We start from the raw sequence: 16,927 nt of genomic DNA, 5'->3' as shown, positions 1-16,927 counted from the left end.
GACCCTTTTCCTCCTACTGGGTTGCCTCTTCTGGCCTTGATGTTACGGTGTGTTACCTGGTCTTACTGTAACTTATGCTGTGTTTGGTCGCTGTCCCTGGGAGGCTCTTTTCAGAAGGGAGGAAGACAGATGTCAATCTGAAGCGAGAGGAGAGGAGGGAGAAGCTGCAGGGGGGCGGGAGGGGAAACTGCAGTTGAGATGTAATATAGGAGAAAAGAATAAAATAAAAATTAAAAGACATAGTTTAGAAGAGGGGACTGGAGAATGCTAGGATGTGTGGGTGATTTTAAATTCTTGCACAATGTTTGCAATTTTGACAGTCATTGACCTTTGCCTCGTCTACTTACATATAATGGAGTTGTGTCATGTCCAGTAGGTCTTGTCTTCTGAATTAACCTCTTCTCCTGATGTTTACTTCTATTTTTTTTCATGGACCACGTTTGCCTATGCTGTGTGACCTTTTTCTTGGGAGATGGAAAGGCAGGCCTGTTTATCCTGGGGGTAGGGGCACTGACACAGCAAAGAGTGAATCCCATCCAAGTTTAGCTTGCTGAACCATTGAGTTTATTGAGGCTGCTTATAGGTGCGTGGGTGACTCAAAGGCAGTTACATCACCAGGAAGTCCCTTGGGCAACTTATAGGCAACTATCCAAATTAAGAGTGTCACCTGCAGCATGGATGACCCACATAGAGCTGCATCACTGAGGAGTTCCTTGGGCACTTACAGACAGCTTCAGTAATGGAACAGTCCCTCTTCTGGTTAACTTTCCACCTCCAATACAAGCTTGGGAGCAGTGGGAGGGTCTCTGAAGAGCTCCCAAGGTTCCTGAATATGCACCTCCCTCTCACAAGGGGATATTAGTAGGCCTGGTCCCAAGAGAGTCTCCTGTGGGTGATCACAGCTGCTGACTCAAGACAGCAATGGTCATGTCCATCTTAGAAGAAGCAACTGCACAACAGCCTGGAAGATCCAATCTGTCTTAAATCTAAAAGCTGGAAAGGAGTTTCCCAATAGTCTTGAGAGTTTGGGTTAGGGGTGGATCAGAAAGGGGGCAGGGGAGCTGGAGAGATGGCTCAGTGGTTAAGAGCACTGTCTGCTCGTCCAAAGGACCCAGGTTCAATTCCCAGCACCCACATGGCAGCTCACAACTGTCTGTAATTCCAGTTAGTGATCTGACACCTTCACACTAATGCACATAAAATAAGATTAAATAAAGTATATAAGGGCAGGGCTAAAGAAGCTTAAGAGCATTTCTTTAGGTAGGCTAAGGTCGAATAATCTTTACCCCAGTGCCTCTGGCTTAATCACTTAGGAAGTACAGATAGCTAGCTGAAAGAGTTGGCAAGGTGTAGAGGTGGTTGCTGGAAGTTCTGGGTAGGCAGAAGGAAGCAAACATTTGCTGAAGTGAATGAAGCTGTGGTGAAGATCAGTAGTGGTGACTGGGTGGGGAAGATGGACAGCTACTTCCATTTATAGGGTTTGTTAGATATCAGAAAACATTACTCCTTTCAGTTGTGGCAAGTTTTATTTTCACAATCTTATGTCAAGTATGAATAAAAGCATTTTCCAACAACTTCATTTTGTAAAGCAACTTTGAAACAAGGCCCTGGAATCATTAAGGTCACGGAAGATGGGTCATGGCTTAGAACAGAGAAACTCTAGCAGAGGTCGCACCAGAGACAGGGTTTCTCTGTATAGCCCTGGATGTGCTGGACACACTCTGTAGACCAGGCTGGCCTTGAACTCACAGAGATCCTCCTGTGTCTGCCTCCCGAGGGCTGGGCGTGTGCTATGCCACATGTTCGTTTTTTGAGACAGGAACTCATTATGCAGTTCAGTATCCAGGACCTGACAACCCCTGACCCCCTTCCTCCCACTCCCTACCTTGTGTGTGTCGTTTGTTTGTTTGTTTGTTTTAGTTTTCAAGACAGGGTTTCTTGGGCTGGAGAGACAGCTCAGCCGTTAAAGGCTAGGCTCACAACCAAAAATATAAGAGCCGGGTTTCTGTTTTTCTGTGCAGCCCTGGCTGTTCTGGACTTGCCTTGTAGACCAGGCTGGCCTCGAACTCAGAGATCTACCTTCCTCTGCCTCCCGGAGTGCTGGGATTACAGGCCAGGCGTGTGCTAATGCTGGCTATTCCCTGCTGTACACTGTTCCATGCTCACTTAACACTTGGTCCAGCTGAGCCGGGCAGTGATGGTTAACGCCTCTAATCCCAGCACTCGGGAGGCAGAGGCAGCCGGACCTCTGTGAGTTCAAGGCCAGCCTGGTCTACAGAGAGCGTTCCAGGACAGCCAAGGCTATCACACAGAGAAACCCGTCTTGAAAAACAAAAACAAAAACAACAAACAAACAAAAAACCCAATAACGACAACAAAACAACTTGGTCCAGGACAGGAATTAGGGGTGATGATGATAATGAAGTCACGATGGTCTGTCCTTGTGAAGTCAAAATCATCAAAACGTTCACGTCATCCTGGGTTGTGGCCTTCTTTCAGACCACCGCCTGTAGTGCTGGCCAGCAGGGAACAGCAGCGCCCACCACACGGGCCGGGTGGGGGCTCCCGGCTGGAACCGGGTGGCCAAAACCCGGCCCTAGTCTCCGCTTTAGGCTAAAGGCAGGGTCTTCCGAGGGCCCTCTTCATTTCCCCCACCCCGCCTTTGCAAGGCCTGCTGGGAGTTGTAGTTCAACAGTCGGAAGGCCCGCTCGGTCCCATCCTCCGCTTCCTCTACGCCCCGGATGAGGGCGAAGACTCAGGACAGTGGGGCCGGGCCCGGAGAGCGCCGGACTACAATTCCCGATGGACCTGAGAGTCCAGTACGCAGTCACAGGTACCGGAGGCACGAGGCGCAGGCGCACGGAGCAGTGGCGGGACTCGGCCGCGTGCGCTTTCCCGCCCTCGCCACGCCCTGCGCCGTCGGCCGTGCTCTCCCGCGAGCTGTGGGCTCTCGCTCCACGCGCTCCTCCTCCTCCTCCTCCTCCTCCTCGTTTTCTCCCTAAGTCCAGGCCCCGCCCGTGTCCCTCCCCCAGGACTGCCTCAGCCCGCTCCTGTCTTCTGCGCCTCTGCTACTTCTGCTGAAGGCGGAGGCTCCATGTTGTCCCCTCAGCGAACAGCAGCGGTGGCATCGAGAGGAGCAGGTGAGGCGTCCAGCTTTCCTCGGGCCCGCTCTGTGGTCACCCACGCCGCCTGCCAGTGCTTCTCCGAGGTGACAGTCCGTCCCCGTCGTCGCCGCCGCCGCCCTTCCTCGTGGGACGCCCGGGCGCGCCGCCGGGTCCCTCCGAGGCTCAGAGTTGAGGGCCGGGGCTCCGGGAGCAGGGACCGTCCTCCGCGGCTGCCCCGAGCCCCGGGCCTCGTGCGGCCTGCTGCTCCGGCGGGTCGAGCTCCGCCCCGTGCAGGGCAGGGCGTGCCGGGCGGCGGCGCGCTCCGGCCCGGGAAGCTTGGCACGCTCCGGGCCCGGGAAGCAAGGCTGGCGGCGGTCTTAGCGGGCCGGTGGGGAAGGGTTTGTGGTTCAGCCTTAGAGTGCTGGAATGCTGCGGGGCAGCCTTGGAGTTGAAACGTTTTGTTTTAATCGGAACGACCTTGGAGGTAGTGACGAGTATTGGTAAAGTTCGTTTTCCACCCGCGCTTATCTCCATGTTTGGAGGTATAAAGAACTGGCCTAAATTGGTTGTTTTGCCAAGTTTTTTTTTTTAATCCATTTGCTTCCTTTGCTTTCCCGAAGACATGAATAAAATGAGGTTATAAAAGTACTAAGTGAAAGCTAAGTAGTCCCACCGTAAATTCACGGATGCGATTTTTGCCTGTCATTTTACCTGGCACTGTGCTTGTTTAATCCTATGCTCCTGAAATGATTGCAAGTTTCAGTTGCGAAATCTAAAGACCAAATAAATAAATAAATAAATAAATAAAAAAACCAACCCAAACCAAACCAAAAAAACCCCAACAGCAACAGTAGTGTTTGGAGAACCTTTTAGCAAACTCCAGTCTTTAAATTTGAATATGAAGTAGAATGTTTTGTGAAAGGTGAAGAAAAAAAAACTAACGGGCTAAAAATCACATGGTTTGCAGTTTTGCTTTGGAGAAGCGCGGACGTGTAGTCTGTGTCAGGTTTTCAGCATCCTTATTAATAGCAAAGTCAAATGAGCGTTGTTTCGCTTCCTACGGAAACCAGCTTGTATCCTAGAAATTCCTGTGCATTTTTAACATGAGTGAAGGAATATTTGGTTGAAAAAAATGTTCACATAATGAGGCGTTAGGCCAGTACCAACATACTGCCTTTTTACAATGGTTTCCTGTTTCCTGTAATAGTCATAACAATAAGAAAAACAGACTGCATTGGTGGTCTGTAATCCCAGCACTCGGAGAGGCAGAGGCAGGCAGATCTCTGAGTTCGAGGCCAGCCTGGTCCACATCATAGTGAGTTCCAGGACAGCCAGGAATCTTTTATCTCGAAACCAAACCAACCAACCAAAGGATTGTGTGCCAGGATGGTTTTCTTTTTCATTTTTTTCAAGACGGTTTCTCTGTGTGGCCTTGGCTGTCTTGGACTCACTTAGTTGATCGGGTTGGCCTGGAACTCACAGCGATCCACCTGCCCTAGCGTGCTGGGATTAAAGGTGTGCGCCAGCCGGGCGTGGTGGTGCACGCCTTTAATCCCAGCACTCAGGAGGCAGAGGTAGGCGGATCGCTGTGTGTTCGAGGCCAGCCTAGTCTACAAAGTGAGTCCAGGATGGCCAAGGCTACACAGAGAGACCCTGTCTTGAAAAACCAAAAGAAAAAAAAAAAAGAAAGAAAAGAAAAAAAGAAGTGTACGCCACCGCACCCAGCTCTCAGGAAAGTTTTCTTAATGTTTAGTAAATAAGACCTATTTGCTTCGTGATGCTAGGGATTGAACCCAGTTCCTTTAATTTTTGTGTTTTACAGAGCTTAGCCCTAGTTCCTCGGGCTCTTCACAGTGGGGTTAGACGTTTTTTGAGTGGACACGATGATGCAGGCCTGTGATCTGTAGCCCTTGAGAGGTGGAGGCACAGCATGAGGAGCCAGGGGCGTATTTGGCTACATAGTGAACTGAATGTGAAGTTCAGCCTGGCTTTTATGAGACCCTTTCTCAAACGTCTACCCTCCCCTCCAATGAAAGGAAAAGACAAAGAAAAAAAAATTGGTTTTCTTTTTCTTTGCTTTGCTTTTTTTTCTTTTTTTTTTTGGTTTTTCGAGACAGGGTTTCTCTGTATATCCTTGGCTGTCCTGGACTGGACTCACTTTATAGCCCAGGCTGGCCTCTGCCTCCCGAGTGCTGGGATTAAAGGCATGCACCACCCATGCCCGACAAAAAATTGGTTTTCTACATAAAAGTTATAATCTAATCACTAATTGAAACAAAATAATGGAGCTGGGCACGATGGCACATATGTATGAATTTAGCATTCTGGAGGTTGAGGCAGGAGGATTTTGAGTTGGAGATTTTGTCCCAGTAAGCCAAACAAAAATCCTAAAATGAATAATAGAGAATCACATGAAAGAAATATGAAGGTCCTGTGAGCAGCTTAGATGGATGTGAACTTGTTTGAAAATTGTTTTAGAATTTACCCGTGATAGGTCAGACCAGGGGTCAGCAGGTGAAGGTTACCACCTAGGCTTAACTAAAGTGTGATTCCTGGGACCCACACCACGCAAGGAGAGAACTGATTCCTGCAAACTGTCCTCTGACTTCCACATGTGTGCTGTACACAGGAACACACATTAAACAAACAAGCAAATAAATGTAAATTTAAAAAATTAGCCATAATGACCAGCATTCCTGTCAATCTTTTGTCTTTTTGAGATAGGAATCTTATGGGGCCTAAGCTGGACTTCAGTTAAGGCTGACCTTAAACTTCTGATCTGCCTCTGCCTCTGAAGTGATGTGATTGCAGACACGCACTATTGCACTGGATGCTTTTTAAAGTTCCTTATGGTCTTGTGTTTCATGTTGAGAAGTATTAAAGTAACACAACTTCTCCTCAGGTCTCTTTTCTTCCCAAGATTCTCTCTGTCTCCCCCAAGCTGAGGAACCTTAGCCACACCTATCTCGTTTGCCCTGCCCAGGTGAGACGGCCTTTTATTAATTAGCATCAAAATATATCAGACCAAGTAGGCTACATAGAGAAACCCTGTCTCTAAAAAACAAAAAAAAGTTTTTATTTTAATTTCTTTCATTAGAACATGCGTTGATGTATCTCACAGCTAAAAATATATTATAAATAAGTTGTGATAGATTTTACGTATCTCTGTAGCCCTGGCTATCCTGGAACTCTCTTTGTAGACCATGCGGGCCTGGAACTGAAAGATCCACCTTCCTCTGCCTTCCATGTGCTGGCATTAAAGGTGAGCACGCCACCACACCTGACTATAAGCCAAGTAAATATTGCCAATTAAGGTAGTCTTATGCCAGGTGTGGTGGCATGCCTTTAATCCTAGCACTTGGGAGACGGTGGTCAGCCTAGTGTACAAAGTGAGTCCAGGACAGCCAAGGATACACAGAGAAACTATGTCTTGAAAAACCAAAAACCGAAACAAAACAAAAAAACAAACAAAAAACTCCCAAGAAACTGTAATTTGACTAATTAAAACCTTCAGGCTGATTAGATTCCCTGTTTCAGAAAGAGGCAAGTGAAGTTACTATAGGCAGAAGCAGATGAATCGCTTGAGTTATGCCCAGCTTGGTCTCTAGAGCCAGTTCCAAGGCACACAGAGAAATCCTGTCTTGAAAAAATAAATCAGAAAGTGTTTTTTTCCCTACCTGAGATAGAGGCTGAATAGTTTTTTTGTTAGTTTTTTGTTTTGTTTTGTTTTGTTTTTGAGAGAGTTTTTCTGTGTAGCCTTGGCTGTTCTGGACTCACTTTGTAGACCAGGCTGGTCTCGAACTTGGAGATCTGCCTGCTTCTGCCTCCCATAGGCTGATTAGTTTTTATTTTGTTTTAAGATGAAGGACTCTCTGTGCTGCCTAGGCTGTCTTTGAACTCTGGATTCAAGTGATCCCCATCTCAGCATTTTGATAACTTATTTTTATTTTATATACATTGGTGTTTTGCCTGGTGTGCATGAGGGTGTTGGATCCCCAGGAACTGGAGTAATAGACAATTGTGAGCTGCCACTCGAGTGCTGGGGATTGAACTTGGGTCCTTTTGAAGAGCAGTTTAACTGTTGAACCATCTCACCAGCCCCTGTCTCAGCATTTTGATTAGCTGTGACTGCATGACATCTCACCCAACTTTTGGTTTAAGTTTTAGATTTAGCCCTGTCTTTATAGTTTCTGAATTTTTTTTAGTTAAAAATTATTATCATTATTATCATTGTGTGTGTATGCACGATGCATGTGGGTGATTATGCTGTGGCCTGTATGTATGTGCAGGTTGGAGGACAGCTTTGTAATTCTCTGCTTCTGGGCCCCAGTGATGGGACTCAGGTCAGCGGTCTTTGAAAGCAGCACCTTTACTTGCTGAGCCCTCTTGACTGTCTGAATCCTAAATACTGTTCAGTGGGACTTGGTTGTCATAAACCCATGAAACATTAGATGTGTTTCTGTTGGTTTTGTTAAGCATCTTTGTGCACGGAGATTATCTATAGTGAATGAATTGGGAAAAAAATTTCCTCCTAAATACTTTAATGAGAATATACATTTTCCCCAGTAGTCTAGTTTTTGGGTTTGAGTAGTTTCATGCAACAACCTTTTCTTTTTTTTTTTTTAAAGATTTTATTTGTTTATTATTTATACAGTACTCTGCTCCCATGTGTGCCTGCAGGCCAGAAGAAGGCACCAGATCTCATTAAAGATGGTTGTGAGCCACCATGTGGTTGCTGGGAATTGAACTCAGGACCTCTGGAAGAACAGCCAGTGCTCTTAACCTCTGAGCCATCTCTCCAGCCCCGCAACAACCTTTTCAACAACCTTTTCTTTGTATCTACTTGCACATTTACTGCCTTAAGCTAAAGTGCAACATAGAAGCCAGAAAGAACTGCATCCAATTTGGATAGGAGAGGGCTTCTTAGCACACTTCCTTTGTCAGTAATTTTTTTTCCTCTGGCTTTGTAAATCAGGAGCTCTAAGACTGCCAGCAAAGGCAAGGCAAGGAATGGTATGCCTCCTTGGGTGTGTTGCTTTTGCCCTTTAGAGACTATGTTATTTCAGAAGGGAACTGGAAAACTCAGGTCATAACTCCACTGTGAGTCATATAGTCTGCTCAGTAAAATGTTTTTACAGCTTTTGAGAATCCTCTGGACAGTGAGGATGAGTCCTGAGTTTTCAGTGGTTCTTTTAAATTTTTTTAGAAGTTTTTTTTTTCTTTTTTAAAAGATTTATGTGTATGAGTGTTTTGGCTGCATGTATGTATGTGCACTGTGTGTGTGCCTGGTGCCTGCAGAGAGGGCAGAAGGAGGCACGGAAATGGACTTAGGGACAGTTAGGAGCTGCTACGTGGGTGCTGGGAGCCAGACCACAAGTACTGCAAGAACAACAAGTGTCTTAGCTACCGAGCCATCTTTTAGTTCCTCGGTGGTGGTTCTTAACAGAAGATGATTTTTATGTCCATGTGTCTTTGTTGTTGTTTGTTTGTTTTTCAAGACAGGATTTCTTTGCGTAGCCTTGGCTGTTCTGTACTTGCTTTGTAGACCAGGCTGGCCTGAAACTCACAGTGATCCACCTGCCTCTGCCTCCTGAGTGCTGGGATTAAAGGTGTTCGCCACTACTCCTGGCTCACATCCGTCTGTCTTAAAAAAAAGATGTGTGCAGGTGTTTTTGGATGTCAGTCTTATGGGTACTACTACCCTACAGACATACCATACATACATACATACATACATACATACATACTACCATACGGACAGAGGATGCTAAATGTCAAGTAGTCCATATTACCTCCTCTCTCCTCAAAGGATTATCTGGCCACTAGTGTCAGTGTTGCCAAAGTTGCCAAACTTGGATCTACATTGTTTAATCCATTAAATTAAAAATTTTTTGAAGTAGCAATGGTAACTGCTTTCAATTAATCAGTTTCATTGAATACATCTCTGTTCAGATGGTATTCTTAAATATTTGAGAGCCACTTAAACTTACTCATTATGGGGCTGGGCATGTACCACCGTTGGTAGATGAAGCTGGGCCGGTGATCCCAATATTCAGGAAGTGGATGCAGAAGTTCAAAGAGAGCCTGGGCTACATGATCTTCTGTCCTAGACAGATAGGCCAAAAACCCAATTGGCTGTTGTGTGTGTATCTGTTTATATATTTTTGGTGCTTGGGATCAAATCCAGAGCCCTGTGCGTGTTAGGCAAGCACTCTACCACTGAGCTACACCCCTAGTTGCTCTAATACTGTCCTTATAGTTGAACTTACTAGGTTTTATGTATTCTTTCGTAAGATTGAAAAGACCAACTATGGCGTGGTGGGAGTGGCACACCTCTGTAATCCCAGTACTTGGGGAGGCAGAGGCAAGTGGAGCTCTGAGTTTGAGGCCAGCCTGGTCTACAAAACAAGTCCAGGACAGCCAAGGCTACACAGAGACCCCTGTGTGTGTGTGTGTGTGTGTGTGTGTGTGTGTGTGTGTGTGAGAGAGAGAGAGAGAGAGAGAGAGAGAGAGAGAGAGAGAGAGGAGAGGAGAGAGAGAGAGGGAGGAGAGAGAGAGAGAGAGAAGGAGGTCTCTCTGATAGTCCTGGAACTTGCTATGTAGACCAGGCTGGCCTTCAAGTCAGAGACTGACATCAAAGGTGGGGAGCACTAGGCCTTGTGCCATATTGCTTTTGTTTAGGTATTAGATGCAGGCCCTTGTTTGTGCTAAGCGTGTGCCACAGTCCTGAGCTGCGTTCCCAGGCTTCCCAGACCCCTCATCCCGCTTTGGAACAGGGTCTTACTATGCAGTCTGGGGTGGCCTGGAACTTGTGAGACCAGGCTGGCCTCAGAGATCCTCCTGCCTCCATGCCTTCAGAGTGCTGAGATTAAAGTTGAGAACCACCACTCCTGGCTTTGTTTTTGAGGCCTGTAGTTCTAGGATTCAGTGCTGTAATATCTGTGTCTAGAAATTTTCTTAGTTTTACCTCTTAGTCTTTTAACTTCATTTTTCATTCAGTGTGAATGGTTGTCATTTTAGTGCAGGGAATATATAGACTGTGGCTTACTGGGGAGATTGTTTGAAGAGGTCTAGTAAGCCTCTTGGTAAGTGTGGATTAGTTATATTGTGCCAAAATGAAGGATAAGTCAGTAGTTCATAAGTAACTAGGAAAAAGGTTGTAGTGTCCACATAAGCTGTTAGACTGCTTTTTCATTGCTCAAGATTTTCAGCGTGCTAAGATGATTACTGATATGGATGTAACGGTAGATAGATTGTTGAGAGGTAAGCCAGGGGTGATGGCTCATGCCTGTAATCCCAACAGACATTTGGGAGGCTAAGGCAGGAGGCTTGCATAAGTTCTAGGCTAGCCTGAGTTACAGTATGAGACACTGTCTCAAAAAACAACCCCAAACACAACAAAAAAGCAGTGGTTGGATTTTAGAGCTAAACAAATGGCTTCTGCCTGACTTTATAGTACAGATGGAGACGTGGAACTGAAATGGTTTATTCAGGGCCAAAGCTCTAGTGCTTCCTTACTGTTGTGGCACATTGCCCATTTGCGTGGCAACCTTTGCCTGTAATCCCTTCACTGTAAAGCCAGCACTCTGGAGGCTGAAGCAAGATTGAGAGCTTGAAGTGAGCTTGGGCAAGGCTCTGTCTAAAAACAAAAAGCTCAAATAAAAATACCCCCAGATAACCTTTGCTAAGGCAGAAACTTCAGTTATGAAAGGGAAAAATGGTGATAAGACTTGGTAATATATTGCATAGAGGGAGATAAAGCTGGGAAAATGGAGAGGACTTGACCAAGATGGAGGAATTGAGGGGAACCATTTTGAAATACTAAGTGTAGACTTGTAAAATGTTACTACCAGGAAGTTTTGAAAGGGACTGAAGGCAAAGCAGCCAGAGCACACAGGCTGAGTGGTAGAACTGGAATAAGGGCTTGTCCCCTGACCTTCATGTCAGGGTGTTGGCACATAGCCCTCCTGCTAGTGTGAGTGGAGCATCTAGTGACTCTGTGCTTTGTACATGTCACCTCAGAGGTTAGAGAGTAGGGCAGTTATATCATCAAAATACAGGGTAGAAAAGGAAAGGAAAAAAATTAAAAATTGAACATAGAGTTGAATGTGCAAACTAAAGCTTGTGAAGCTGGCTGGCCACAATGGTCTTGTCTTTAACCCTAGCATTTGGGAGGTGGAGCTAGAGAGATCAGGAGTTCAAGATTGGCCTTGGCTACATTCTGAATTTGAGACCTTCTGTTTCTCCTTAAAACACACACACACACACACACACACACACACACACACACACACACAGGGAAAGAAAAGAACTTCTGCAAGGAGATGCCAAAGGGACTGAAGGAATGCTAAGATTTGTCTTGAATAAATTGCCTTTTCTCCTGCAAGAGAGGAGGGATCGACAGGGGCTCTGTGTAGACTAGATTTGCCTCAAACCTTCAATCCTTCCTAGTTCTAAGACACCTACCAGGTTATAGCTGCTAGTCTGGTTGTTAAATTTTATATTTGTGAATTTTTTTGGGTGATGGTGGTAATAGAGTCTCATGTAGCCCAGGGTATCTTTTGTCTCCCTATGATTCTGAAGCTAGCCTAAGAAGCTTGATTCTCTTGCCTCTGCCTTTGAGCGTTGGGATTGCTGGCATATGCCACTTTCCCTAACCTGATAACTCTTAATTATAGTCTGATAATATTGTAATGAATGGAGTAGTATGTACACATCTTAGTGGAAACAGGAATGTGCGAAGGGAAACTGTTTATTGAGCACCTAACCTATGCTCAGGTTCCCGCCCCGCCCCCCCCCCCCCCCTTTTTTGAGACAGCTTCTCACTGTATAGGCCATCCTGGACTTGAACAGATATGGTACCATAGTTTGGGTTTGAATCAACTATTCTTCTGATTCTTCCTCTTTCTTGCAGCTGGATATTAAGTTTTGGAGACCAAAATGGTAATGTTTTCTAGAGTTACAATGAGACAAAGTCATAGGCTTTGATTATGCCACACTTTTTTTTTTTTGGTCTGATGTTTTGGGAATTTTTAGGACATAGTATGGAACAAAAGACAAAAAAAAATCTTGCCCGTATAGAACTTATGTTTTGGAATAGAGCAAGCCAAAATTTAGGTCTTGCCCTGTCTTGATGCTGGAGTCTACTTCTCTTCATTTTATCATACTATATGAGAGGGCAGGTGAGATAGCTCCCAGGTAAAAATGCTGGCTGCTAAGCCTGTTATCCTGAATTCAATTCCTGGGACCTACATGGTGGGAAGAGAGGACTAATTTCTGTAAGTTTTCCTCTGATGTCTGCATATGCATTCAGACATCAGTACAAGCACACATACACGCACACACCTGCACACACACACACACACACACACACACACACAAATAATAAAGGAAATAGAATTAAAAAATAAGACCAAGTACTCAAGAGGGTGGGGTGGGTGATTCAGACAAGGGCAATTGAGTATTGGAGTCTGAACCAACAGCAAGAAGCATCTCAGGCCTTGGGATACATGGTTGCATAGGTCATCCACTTGAAGTTGCGGAGTTAAGACACGGCTGGAGCCCTAGCTTCCTCCCTGTGGATACACCAGTGCAAGTGAATTTGACCAGCAGGATGAGAACTGTCAGGATAGTACGGGGAATAGTGAAAGGTTTTGACTTACAGGATGGAAACTTAGCTTTTAGCCTATGAAGTGTTGTGTTGCTAGCGGCTTTGTGCATGCTAGGCAGGCCTCAGCTGTTGGCCTCTTACAAAATGATTGTCCCAGTTGGGTTTGTTGACTATTTTCAGCGTGAAGAGGGTCACAAGACCCTAACCTGAGTAATATCCAGCCACAAGCAAGAGTCACCAGAAAAGAAGGAGCCTCAATTGAGAAAACGCCTCCCCAAGATTAGGCTGTCCACAGCCTGTAGGGCATTTTCTTAATTGGTGAGTCATGGGAGAGGGCCCAGCCCACTGTGGGTAGGGACACCACTGTGCTGGTAGTCCTGAGTTCTATAAGCAGCCAACAGCTGAGCACTCAGGATGTCAGTTTTTTGGTTGCATAAGTATATATGTATGCAAATGCCAAATGAAACCAATTACTTTGAGGAGGGAGGGGGGAAGAGAGAGAGAGAGAGAGAGAGAGAGAGAGAGAGAGAGAGAGAGAGAAAGAGAGAGAGAGGAGGAGAGAGGAGAGAAGAGAAGCATAAACACAAGACCCAACACTGTTACATAACAAGAGGAGGAAATCAAGAGTATTGGGATGTTACCACAAAAACTCAGCTTTCACCTTAAAGAAGAATAAGAGGTGGTTTGTTCTGGAGCCATATTTGAGTGACCATGGTCTAGGAATATAGAGAGTTAGGCTACCCTAAATCTAAGGAATGTGGAAGCAGTTTCATGAAGTTTTGTAGTTTTACATAACTTAAAATATCAAGGGCATTTAAAAATACATTGGTGGTTAAACCCTGTCTCGAAAAAACAAAAGCAAAACAAAACAAAACAAAACAAAACAAAAACATTGGTGGGTACAGCAGAGCGGTAGGTACAACAAGATAGGGAAAGCTTTTTCATAGGCCTCAGATGCTGTCTGATGACATTCTTTAGCTTTAGGTTGGTGGAAGCTTTTAAGTTAATGGATTCCAAAAGGTTTTCATTTGTTAGTCACAGAATGCTAGTCACAGAGAGATAGGCAAGGTGTCTTAGGGTTTCCACTGCTATGAAAGGGACACCAGCGGGCTGTGGTGGCACATGCCTTTAATCCCAGCACCTGGGAGGCAGAGGCAGGCGGATGTCCGTGAGTTCGAGGCCAGCCTGGTCTACAAAGTGAGTCTAGGACAGTCAAGGCTGCACAGAGAAACCCTGTCTCGAAAAAACAAAAACAAAACAAAACGACAACAACAAGGACACCAATGACCATGGCAACTCTTATAATTATTTTAAAAAGTAACCTGCTAGCTTCCCATCATCAAATGATTTATTTACTTTATGTGCATTGGTGTTTTCCCTGCATGTATTTCCATCCATTCTTTTGTATGAGAGTAAAAATCTTTGGGTTTTGGATTTTTCTGCTGCTGTGGCAACAGTTAAGATAACTAGATAGTGGCACATGCCTCTAATCTCAGCATGTGGGAAGCTGAGGCAGGAGGATCTTGATTTAGGCCAGCTGGAGATACATAATGGACTCCATTTATGGTATGTGTGTTTGTTTGCATGTGTATGGGCAGGTATACTTGGAGGCCCAAGGTTGACAATCATCCTCAATTACTCTTCCACCTTTGTTGAGTAAGGGTCTCTTAATCAAACCCAGAGCTCAGAGATATAGCTAGTCTAGCTGGCCAGCTTGCTCTGGGGAATCTACCTTCTAAGGGTGGAATTACAAACAGGCTGCCATACCATACTAGGGGGATTTGAACTTAGGTCTTCAAGCAGTTTAGCTTCTAAGCCATCTCCTCAGCCTGTTCTTTTTTTTTTTTTTTAAGCTTTACTCTTAAAAAGATTATTATATTTTATGTGTATGAGTGTTTTGCCTGCATATATGTATGTGCTCTACATGTGTGTCTGGTACTCAGATCAGAACAGAGTTTTGGATCCTCAGGACTGGAGTCACAGATGGTTGTGAGAGGGCATGTGGGTGCTGGGAAGTGAACCAAGTCCTCTGAAAGAGCAACAAGGGCTCTTAACAGCCGAGCCATATCTTCAGCACTTGTCTTTTTTATTGTTTAAGACAGGGTATCATTCTGTGTCCCAGGCTATCTTGGAGGTTGTTATAACTCTTTTCTTTTGTTTTTGTTTTTCGAGACAGGGTTTCTCTGTGTAGCCTTGACTGTCCTGGACTCACTTTGTAGACCAGGCTGGCCTCGAACTCACAGTGATCCCCCTGCCTCTGAGCTGGGATTAAAGGCGTGCGCCACCACTGCTTGGCTCATAATTCTTCTTTCAAGTGTGTGAGCCCCAAGTGATATTTTTGACTCTCCTCTTGGAAACTACAGATAAGAGCCACTGATCTGGGATTTGCCTTTTTATTCTCTTATTGTTACTTTTTTGTTTTATTTAAATTTTTAAATTATATTTGTTGGTCTGTTTGTGTGTGGGTGCGTGTGTTCCATGGTGTGCATGTAGAGGTCAGAGGACAACTTGACAGGAGTCCATTCTTTTGTATAGAATCCAGGTCACTGCGAGTTCGTTACCTCTTAAAAAATGTTTTTTGGGTCAGTGAGATAGCTCATCTGATAAAAGCACTTGTCATGTAAGTCAGATACCTGTGTTGGATTCCTGGATCTAGTGGTGGAAGGAAAGAGGACAGTTTCTGAAAATTATCTTGTGATTTCCATATGTGCTGTAGCCCAGGCTGACCTGGAACTCAACTATGTAGCCCTTAAACTCACAGAACACTGTCTGCTTTTGCCTTCTGACGGTATTAAAGATGTATACTGCCACATTTATTTTTTGAAGATTTATTTATTTATTATTATATATACAGTGTTTACCTACACACCAGAAGAGGGCACCAGATCTCATTGTAGATGACAGTGAGCCACAATGTGGTTGCTGGGAATTGAACTCAGGACCTCTGGAAGAGCAAGCAGTGCTCTTAACCTCTGAGCCATCTCTCCACCTTGTAAAATTTATCATCATCATCATCATCATCATCATCATCATCATCATCTGAGTGGTGGTGTGCATGCCTTTAATCCCAGTACTTGGGAAGCAGAGGCAGGCGGATCTCTGAGTTCTAGGTAAGCCTGGTTTATAGAGTGAGTTTCAGGACAGCCAGACCTGCACAGAGAAGCCTATCTAAAAAAACAAAACAAACTAATAAAAAAAAAAAACAACCTTAATTTCTTTTTGTCTCTAATGACCATAGGTGATGCCATGGAGAGTGGAAAACCTGGTCCAGTACAGGTTGTTTTGGTCCAGAAAGAGCAACATTCCTTTGAGCTAGAAGAGAGAGCCTTGGCCAGCATCCTCCTGCAGGACCACATCCGAGATCTTGATGTGGTGGTAGTATCAGTGGCTGGTGCCTTTCGAAAGGGCAAGTCCTTCATTCTGGACTTTATGCTGCGATACTTATATTCTCAGGTAAGGAAGATTTAGTTTATTTCAAAGTAGAAAATGAGAAAAGTATGTTCATGAATTATCTTTGATGTGTAAAAGTACGTAAGATTTGGTGAGAGCTGGGAGTGGTAGCACACGCCTTTAATCCCAGCACTCGGGAGGCAGAGGCAGGCAGATTGCTGTGAGTTGAAGGCCAGCCTGGTCTACAGAGTGAGTCCAGGTCAGCCAAGGCTACACAGAGAAATCTTGTCTCAAAAAACTTTAAAAAAAAAAAAAAAATTTGGTGCGATGTATATAGTATAGTGGGAAAGTGCTTGCCTAGTATGTGTGAGGCCCTGTATTTTATCCCCAGTGTCCCAGGAAGTGAAACCAAAGATGTAATGGAACATCTTGCTTCTCTTGTAGAAGGAAGGCGGTCATTCAAACTGGTTGGGAGACCCAGAAGAACCACTGACAGGATTTTCATGGCGAGGAGGCTCTGACCCAGAAACCACTGGGATTCAGATTTGGAGTGAAGTTTTCACTGTGGAGAAGCCAGGTGGTAAAAAGGTAAGGATGTTAAAGAAAAGAAAAAGACTTAGACATTATAACAGAATAACCAAATGAAAACATGTTTCTTTTCTTTTCTTGAGGTAGAGTTGTTTTGGTAAGTATGCCAGACTGGCCTGGAATCCAGAGAACCCTGCGTCAGCTGCCATTGTGCTGGGATCGTAGGTGCACGCTACCTTGCTTGGCTCTAGATGAGAACTTTAACTTATACTGTGTTAATTCAATCAAAACATAG

The 16,927-nt window shown here is 44.9% G+C and overlaps 1 protein-coding gene and 1 long non-coding RNA gene across 4 annotated transcripts in view; both read left to right on the top strand.

Moving 5' to 3' along the window:
* The window catches only part of LOC311586207, a 199,933-nt gene that overhangs the window by 52,089 nt on the left and 130,917 nt on the right, over nt 1-16,927 (top strand). The gene's annotated exons all lie outside the window — the stretch shown is intronic.
* ATL3 (atlastin GTPase 3) overlaps nt 2,306-16,927 on the top strand; it is a 43,604-nt gene continuing 28,982 nt past the window's right edge. Inside the window, exons 1-3 of one of the 3 annotated variants that reach the window (XM_084761058.1) lie at nt 2,306-2,833; nt 15,953-16,167; nt 16,549-16,692. In XM_084761058.1, coding sequence (XP_084617184.1) covers nt 2,803-2,833; nt 15,953-16,167; nt 16,549-16,692 — 390 coding nt within the window. In that variant the 5' untranslated portion in view covers nt 2,306-2,802. Of the gene's footprint in view, nt 2,834-2,863; nt 3,209-15,952; nt 16,168-16,548; nt 16,693-16,927 lie in introns of those variants that run through there. The other 2 variants (XM_084761057.1, XM_084761059.1) reach the window with 2 other exon arrangements.

Source organism: Acomys minous (genome assembly GCF_964271855.1).
Source record: "Acomys minous genome assembly, chromosome: 2".
NCBI lineage: Eukaryota > Metazoa > Chordata > Mammalia > Rodentia > Muridae > Acomys > Acomys minous.
The sequence above is the reverse complement of the archived record's forward strand: the minus strand, read 5'-3'. Positions and strand labels throughout refer to the sequence as shown.